The sequence below is a fragment of the Sinocyclocheilus anshuiensis genome, unplaced genomic scaffold, assembly GCF_001515605.1.
Source record: "Sinocyclocheilus anshuiensis isolate Anshui unplaced genomic scaffold, SAMN03320099.WGS_v1.1 scaffold248, whole genome shotgun sequence".
Lineage (NCBI taxonomy): Eukaryota > Metazoa > Chordata > Actinopteri > Cypriniformes > Cyprinidae > Sinocyclocheilus > Sinocyclocheilus anshuiensis.
The window spans coordinates 886,344-895,361 of NW_015555734.1; the positions used below are offsets into that span (position 1 = coordinate 886,344).

The 9,018-nt window shown below is 36.0% G+C and overlaps 1 protein-coding gene across 2 annotated transcripts; it reads left to right on the forward strand.

Annotated features, from left to right (window-relative positions):
• Window positions 1–749: 749 nt before the first annotated feature.
• On the forward strand, window positions 750–8,167 carry LOC107673041 (visinin-like). 2 transcript variants are annotated; one of them, XM_016466474.1, is made up of 3 exons: window positions 750–1,344; window positions 7,142–7,253; window positions 7,517–8,167. In XM_016466474.1, exons 1-3 carry the CDS (start codon window positions 964–966, stop codon window positions 7,600–7,602), a joined length of 579 nt encoding a protein of 192 aa, XP_016321960.1. In that variant the 5' UTR covers window positions 750–963; the 3' UTR covers window positions 7,603–8,167. The 2 variants fall into 2 exon arrangements, with proteins under 2 accessions (XP_016321960.1, XP_016321959.1); XM_016466473.1 differs by lacking the exons at window positions 7,142–7,253; window positions 7,517–8,167 and adding exons at window positions 4,785–4,896; window positions 5,158–5,807.
• Window positions 8,168–9,018: the final 851 nt, after the last annotated feature.

Below are 9,018 nucleotides of genomic sequence, written 5' to 3' on the forward strand. Positions count from 1 at the left end.
TAATTGCGTGAAAAAACAGTACAATTACATCTGATAAATTTGACATATGATACATTTTATCATTTTTTAAAATATGCTATTTGTAACAATAGCTGGAAATTACACTATTATGTAACTCCATGCAATATATAAATTCATAGACACACCTTTTGCTAAGAAAAACAATATTATGCAGTGCAAAACCGTACTGATTTGTGCAACGTTTTCTTGATCATCTCAAATCCATTTTGCAATTTCAACAAAACCTGAAATATTAAATAAAAGATGTTAGATAGCAAAATACAGTAATGTTACAATAGTTACAATGTACAGTAATGTTACAATGACATTTAAGTTAACAAAATTCAAAATAATTTTTGATACGTCACCCAAACTAAATGCTTAATTCATAAGACATAGCATAGATATGATCAACAAGCTTAAGATGTAGTGACAACTGGTCATTTGTCTGGTAAAGCTAAAATGTATGCTTCATTTGTTAAATGTTCTGTTCTGTGTTCTGTGTTATTATTGTAATCATTTATGAAAGGGGACAGTCCCAAGCTGTTGATTTGGGGCACAGAGGCTTAGCCATGTCAAATCCCTCTTTAACGACTTAAACCTGCATTCAAAGGTAACAGCCTAAGTTCACCTGCCCCACCCTCACTCACTCACCCACCCATCAGCATCCAATGTCATTCTTCCCTTTACATTTGAGAGCTTCATTACAACGGGCGCTGTTCTTCCTCTTTTAACACTTGGGTGTTACATCTATCAATCCGTCTGTCTATCATTTCTCAAAAGGAGAACTGAGCACCAAGATTTTATGGGACATTAATTACAGGCACCCAACAAAAGAGACATTCTCTGGGAACATCTCAGCAAGAGCAGCTACATAATACAGTGTATCTCTGGTTGGGTAAGGAGGACCTGACGAACAACACTTCCTGAAGCCCTGCCTGTGCTCTCCACCAGCAGCCAAAAATGGGGAATGCCAAAAGCAGCGCTATGTCCAAGCAGATCCTGGAGGATCTCAAACTCAATACCAAATTCTCAGAGCATGAACTGTCACAGTGGTACGAGAACTTCCAGAAGCAGTGTCCGTCTGGCTGGATCTCACCAGACGAGTTTAAAAAGATCTACGAACGCTTTTTCCCAGACAGTGATGCCGCATCATACGCCCAGCATGTCTTCCGCTCCTTTGACACGAATGATGATGGAACGTTGGATTTCAAGGAATACATTATTGCTCTACATATGACATCAACTGGAAAGACAGAGCGGAAGCTGGAGTGGGCCTTTTCACTCTTTGATGTTGACAAGAACGGCTACATCACCAAGTCAGAAGTGGCAGAAATCTGTCAGGTTGGTCAAACGTTGGTGAACAAGTCTTCATTTGTGGCACTGTTGTGTGGCTTCCCTTCAAAATCATAGCATAAATAAGTGAGTTTGATATTTATGTAGGGAAACCAGGGCTAGTTGTCAGTTTTGCTAAAGATCAAAAGATTATTGAATGCATGTTGATCTTTTGTGACAACATGCCCCTATATGCAGGGTATACTGTCACACTGTATGTTGTCACACAAGGGCAAGTAGTCACAATGGAACCTGCCATTGATTGAACAGCCTATGACATCGACATTTAAGTAAAACAATTGACAAATTACAAGAAAGAAAGAAAGAAAGAAAGAAAGAAATCATTAAATTACATAAACACATGTGACATGCTCAGACAAAAAATGTGACAGTTTACCCCAACCAGATATTTATGATAAACACACTTGTCCTAAAATCACAGTTAAACATTTTGGTTAAACTCTGCCTTAATTATATAGATGACTCTTATCTAAGTAGTCACAATGGAACCTGCCATTGATTGAACAGCCTATGACATCGATATTTAAGTAAAACAATTGACAAATTACAAGAAAGAAAGAAATCATTAAATTACATAAACACATGTGACATGCTCAGACAAAAAATGTGACAGTTTACCCCAACCAGATATTTATGATAAACACACTTGTCCTACAATCACAGTTAAACATTTTGGTTAAACTCTGCCTTAATTATATAGATGACTCTTATCTACATGTATCCCAGTTTGTTTTTTTATAGTGTTCTCTTGTTTAAAGCTGTTACAAATGTTTTAGAAACCAAATTCACAAACCGTTACAAAAAGAAATTTATTCAAGAGTAGTTGTATACTTCTTTTAACCTTAAAATAACTAAGTGTACTATCACTTTCTAATTTGTATGTACTTTGTAGTTGTACACTAGTTGTGTACTCAAAGTTTACTGCTGTGATTAAAAGTATATTAGTATATATTAGTGTAATAGTTTAGTGTTAAATGTAGGACTAGGTGTGTGAGAGAAAACAGGTGTGGGAAATGTTAAAAGTATGCTTTAAAGTATACTTCTATAAACTAAAAAGTGGGCCAATTTAGTCCCAAATAGTATTGAAATAATACACTTACAAGAACTTCACTTAAGTATACTTAATAAAATGAACTTGAAGTATACTTTTTTGTAAAGGAAATTAGTCTGATTTAGTCTGATTAGTCTGACAGTTTTGAAGAAGATGTTTGATACCAGCACACATTTGTGTAAAGGGACATTTGACTCAAATCCTTATAGTTACTAAAATACAGCCATTGTGACAACTTGCCCCAGTCTCTCTTATTTAGTGCTCATGCTAATACATTCTCATCTTTTTCATGATCACGTATAACATATTCTGCATTTAATCACTGAACCAGACATCCAATTTTCCCTCTATTCTCTCTCTGAGTTTTGTTCAGTCAGCAGAACTGAACAGACAAAGAATACAAGAGTGTATTAGTTTAGTGTTAAATGTAGGACTAGGTGTGTGAGAGAAAACAGGTGTGGGAAATGTTAAAAAGTATGCTTTAAAGTATACTTCTATAAACTAAAAAGTGGGCCAATTTAGTCCCAAATAGTATTGAAATAATACACTTACAATAACTTCATTTAAGTATACTTAATAAAATGAACTTGAAGTATACTTTTTTGTAAAGGAAATTAGTCTGATTTAGTCTGATTAGTCTGACAGTTTTGAAGAAGATGTTTGATACCAGCACACATTTGTGTAAAGGGACATTTGACTCAAATCCTTATAGTTACTAAAATACAGCCATTGTGACAACTTGCCCCAGTCTCTCTTATTTAGTGCTCATGCTAATACATTCTCATCTTTTTCATGATCACGTATAACATATTCTGCATTTAATCACTGAACCAGACATCCAATTTTCCCTCTATTCTCTCTCTGAGTTTTGTTCAGTCAGCAGAACTGAACAGACAAAGAATACAAGGCCTCAGTAAAAAGAAAGAAGCCAAATGTCTTATGAGCTTTGACTTAACGAGCCATTGCCTTGGAGCATGGCTAATGCAATTGGTTGAATCCCAGAATAATTCATCCGATAAACGGTTTAGCTTGAACAATAAACGTACGCAGAGGCTTTTTCAAATGCAGACAGCCATTAGCACAGAGACAGGTGGGTGGGGGGATTACAGTGTAAGATACTTTTTTTCTTTTCTTTTTTTAAATGCTGGATAAGTGGGTTGCATAAGTCACAGTAAACAGTGGGAACGTGGCTTAAATTGCGCATTATATATCCAGCAAGACAAACACAAGAAAAAAAAATGTTTCTTCTATGTTTTTTATTGAACAGGAAAAGAGTCATACATCAGGTTGAGAAGTTAAGATACAATATAGAATCAGGGGATACAGTTTCCTTTTCATTGCATTGTTTACTAGTTTAAGGCATTTGTGGATGCATCAAAATGGTTATCCTAACACAGCTACACATCATTAGGTCAGATCAGCATTTGACCTTATGCTCAGGCTTTGTGATCACTAGTTTGGTGGTTTATAAGTATAAATGTCACTGTCATCATGCCAGTGACTGAATGCAAAAGAGCATTAAAGACTGAGCTGTGCTGAGGCCATGCAGTGTGTGTTTTGGCAGGAACTTTGGCACTGCCTCTAATCTGTATTATTCTTACGTGTCCTGTTAGAGATAAACATCTCCACGGCTCACTGGACCACTCAGATCCAGGTCAGCTGTGGTCAGGAAAAACTAAAGTCTATGTAGATGACCCTTGGCGTTAGTGGTCCTAATCTATGATGATAACCTCCAGACCAGCATTATCAGAAGATTTGGCACTCCAATTAACTAATGGATGTGGCTGGCTGTCACAGGGATTTGGGTAAAACATTAGGTTGCCTGCATTGAGATGAGGTGTTTAGTTTTGGTGTGTTTGGGGAAAATGCTATGGCAATTGGAAATGGTGGCTAGACTATATTATTAATATAAAATAATTACACACACACACACACACATTGAGTTTCCAAGTTAAAAAAAAAAAACATTTTGTATGTTTTTAAGCCATTTGGTTCATAAACCATGTTCACTTTGTAATACCTGTCATTATACACACTTGTGTCCTTGTAAACCATATGAACCTGTACACACACACACACACATTCAAATGTATTATCAGAGTTATTACATAACAGAGATTAAATGGCAAATAGCAAGAAATTAATTTTCAGCTTTTAAATTAAAACAAAATAATTAATATTTAAGTAACATATTTTATTATATTAAAATATAATTACAATAATTTAAGTTGTCATTAGGATATGCTTCATAATGGCCAGAGTTTCAAGCCCAGAATGTAAATTGAAAGAGAGATGTTTATTACACAGATTATTATTCTTAGAATTTGTCTTTCCTCCCTCCTCACGTCCACTTTTCTCCCATCTTGTTGAACCTCAGGCTATCTTTAAGCTGATCCCCAAAGATGAACAGGAAAACCTTCCTGCAGACGAGAACACCCCTGAGAAGAGAGCAGACAAACTGTGGTCGTTCTTCAATAAAAAAGATAATGGTAATGTTATGGTTTTTTTTGTTTTTTTTATATAACCTTTTAGTGTTCATATATATCATATGTATTATCTAATATCTGTCATCTATGGACAAACTATAAAAGATTTAAGTGTGTTATTTCAATATATGGTTGCATTTCCTACCTTTATTACAAAGCAAAGATGGCACCATGGTAAAGTAATGTCAAAAGGCTGCTGTTAAAAGACTGAATAAGTGAGTTTGTCCAATAACATTGAGTGTTGTCACTCTATATTTGTTTCAGAGCGATTGGCTGAGGGTGAGTTTATTCAAGGCATTCTTGACAATGAAGACGCGATCCACCTTATTCAATATGAGCCCAACAAGTAATAACAAAACAAGAACAAAAGCACTGTATTTTGCTGTCATATCATTTCCTTTGGCCATGTGCTTTCCCCCTTTTTCTTTTTTCCCCATTTTGTTTGTTTTTAACTTTTACCCCTTTAACCTGGGCAGATCGGTCCTGTTTCTTGTATTAGTGTGACATGAATCATTTTGTAAATATTTGAAAGCCCATTAACTTCAATATGTTTCGAGTGAGTTGTGATAGACAGAATGAGGATAGATTAAAGTGATAGTAAAATGTGGCATCTGGGAACATGTATGTCGACCGAAGAAGAGTTTCTGGCAGATTATGATACTCTTGAGCTGAAAGCAAACATTTTCTTTATGAATCAAAGCGAGAAGAAAATAATGTATGTTTTTCTTGTAAAAGAAGTAAAATACAGATGAAAGCCAATAAAGCCACTAGGCTGTGTGGAAAAACAAAAAAAAAGATAGGCTAATTTCGTTCAGATTTATCCAGGATGATAGTACAAAAACGTTTGCCATTTATATTATACAAATCTGTTTTTTTATGTCAACTGCTGTGGAATAAAACTGACACTGTAAAAGGTACTAAGAGTTTCACGTTTTTGAGGCTGTATGTGTGAATTTGTGCGTAATTTATTCGGTGAGGTGAAGAGTTCAAGCACTATGTAACTTTTTCTGTGTTCAAAATTTGCAAAATGTATATAATGAGCGAGTACATCATGAATTCATCTTCCAAACCGCGTTTTGTCTTATTCCGAATCACTACGGTACACTTATAATACGTACTTATATTTGGACTATTGTAGCCTGGTCGGGTCGTCACCGCTGCGGAGTAACACATACCTGCGTGAATCGCCATTGACATAAATTTAAGAGAAGTAGCTCCGGTTGGAATGTTCTTCCGCGGGATGTGTGCAGTTCTGTTTATTAACCGCTAGAGCGCCAAAAATTACATAGTGCTGCTTTAATCTCTAACGGTCTGCTAGCGGGCGAGAGGTTTAAAGGGATAGTTCACCCAAAAATTAAAATTTAATGTTTATCTGGTTACCCCCAGGGTATCCAAGATGTAGGTGACTTTGTTTCTTCAGTAGAACACATATGATGATTTTTAAGTCCAACCGTGAGGTGTGTAGCGCTCTGGCGTAGTTTACGCAAGCACCGGAAGTGATCTCTCACGTATATACGTCACTCATTGTTTACACAGTGCACGGTCATTGTAGGTACAACGGCTAATCAAAATGGTACTTACTTGCGCTTATCCGGATTGTTCAAACCGACTTAAAACTAAAAGATTACGTTCTCTCGCGCGAACTTATTCGGGAGTGGTGACTTTCCACGTATTCCCAACTTCTGAGCCTGCTCTCCTGAAGTTATGGTTGATTGCTCTTCGGCTGGATATCAACACACCCATTAACGTAAACTACGCCAGAGCGAATGGAAAAAAAGAATTTCTCACACAATTACACACACACACACATTGAGTTTCCAAGTAAAAAAAAAAAAACATTTTGTATGTTTTTAAGCCATTTGGTTCATAAACCATGTTCACTTTGTAATACCTGTCATTATACACACTTGTGTCCTTGTAAACCATATGAACCTGTACACACACACACACACATTCAAATGTATTATCAGAGTTATTACATAACAGAGATTAAATGGCAAATAGCAAGAAATTAATTTTCAGCTTTTAAATTAAAACAAAATAATTAATATTTAAGTAACATATTTTATTATATTAAAATATAATTACAATAATTTAAGTTGTCATTAGGATATGCTTCATAATGGCCAGAGTTTCAAGCCCAGAATGTAAATTGAAAGAGAGATGTTTATTACACAGATTATTATTCTTAGAATTTGTCTTTCCTCCCTCCTCACGTCCACTTTTCTCCCATCTTGTTGAACCTCAGGCTATCTTTAAGCTGATCCCCAAAGATGAACAGGAAAATCTTCCTGCAGACGAGAACACTCCTGAGAAGAGAGCAGACAAACTGTGGTCGTTCTTCAATAAAAAAGATAATGGTAATGTTATGTTTTTTTTTGTTTTTTTTTTATATAACCTTTTAGTGTTCATATATATCATATGTATTATCTAATATCTGTCATCTATGGACAAACTATAAAAGATTTAAGTGTGTTATTTCAATATATGGTTGCATTTCCTACCTTTATTACAAAGCAAAGATGGCACCATGGTAAAGTAATGTCAAAAGGCTGCTGTTAAAAGACTGAATAAGTGAGTTTGTCCAATAACATTGAGTGTTGTCACTCTATATTTGTTTCAGAGCGATTGGCTGAGGGTGAGTTTATTCAAGGCATTCTTGACAATGAAGACGCGATCCACCTTATTCAATATGAGCCCAACAAGTAATAACAAAACAAGAACAAAAGCACTGTATTTTGCTGTCATATCATTTCCTTTGGCCATGTGCTTTCCACCTTTTTCTTTTTTCCCCATTTTGTTTGTTTTTAACTTTTACCCCTTTAACCTGGGCAGATCGGTCCTGTTTCTTGTATTAGTGTGACATGAATCATTTTGTAAATATTTGAAAGCCCATTAACTTCAATATGTTTCGAGTGAGTTGTGATAGACAGAATGAGGATAGATTAAAGTGATAGTAAAATGTGGCATCTGGGAACATGTATGTCGACCGAAGAAGAGTTTCTGGCAGATTATGATACTCTTGAGCTGAAAGCAAACATTTTCTTTATGAATCAAAGCGAGAAGAAAATAATGTATGTTTTTCTTGTAAAAGAAGTAAAATACAGATGAAAGCCAATAAAGCCACTAGGCTGTGTGGAAAAACAAAAAAAAAAGATAGTCTAATTTCGTTCAGATTTATCCAGGATGATAGTACAAAAACGTTTGCCATTTATATTATACAAATCTGTTTTTTTATGTCAACTGCTGTGGAATAAAACTGACACTGTAAAAGGTACTAAGAGTTTCACGTTTTTGAGGCTGTATGTGTGAATTTGTGCGTAATTGATTCGGTGAGGTGAAGAGTTCAAGCACTATGTAACTTTTTCTGTGTTCAAAATTTGCAAAATGTATATAATGAGCGAGTACATCATGAATTCATCTTCCAAACCGCGTTTTGTCTTATTCCGAATCACTACGGTACACTTATAATACGTACTTATATTTGGACTATTGTAGCCTGGTCGGGTCGTCACCGCTGCGGAGTAACACATACCTGCGTGAATCGCCATTGACATAAATTTAAGAGAAGTAGCTCCGGTTGGAATGTTCTTCCGCGGGATGTGTGCAGTTCTGTTTATTAACCGCTAGAGCGCCAAAAATTACATAGTGCTGCTTTAATCTCTAACGGTCTGCTAGCGGGCGAGAGGTTTAAAGGGATAGTTCACCCAAAAATTAAAATTTAATGTTTATCTGGTTACCCCCAGGGTATCCAAGATGTAGGTGACTTTGTTTCTTCAGTAGAACACATATGATGATTTTTAAGTCCAACCGTGAGGTGTGTAGCGCTCTGGCGTAGTTTACGCAAGCACCGGAAGTGATCTCTCACGTATATACGTCACTCATTGTTTACACAGTGCACGGTCATTGTAGGTACAACGGCTAATCAAAATGGTACTTACTTGCGCTTATCCGGATTGTTCAAACCGACTTAAAACTAAAAGATTACGTTCTCTCGCGCGAACTTATTCGGGAGTGGTGACTTTCCACGTATTCCCAACTTCTGAGCCTGCTCTCCTGAAGTTATGGTTGATTGCTCTTCGGCTGGATATCAACACACCCATTAACGTAAACTACGCCAGAGCG

Excerpts from the sequence above, each read along its gene's own strand:
- LOC107673041 (XM_016466474.1), top strand. The coding sequence starts at position 964 with ATGGGGAATGCCAAAAGCAGCGCTATGTCCAAGCAGATCCTGGAGGAT. Across the intron at positions 1,345-7,141 it reads AAGTGGCAGAAATCTGTCAG|GCTATCTTTAAGCTGATCCC; the intron begins GTTGGTCAAACG and ends GTTGAACCTCAG. Across the intron at positions 7,254-7,516 it reads CTTCAATAAAAAAGATAATG|AGCGATTGGCTGAGGGTGAG; the intron begins GTAATGTTATGT and ends TATTTGTTTCAG.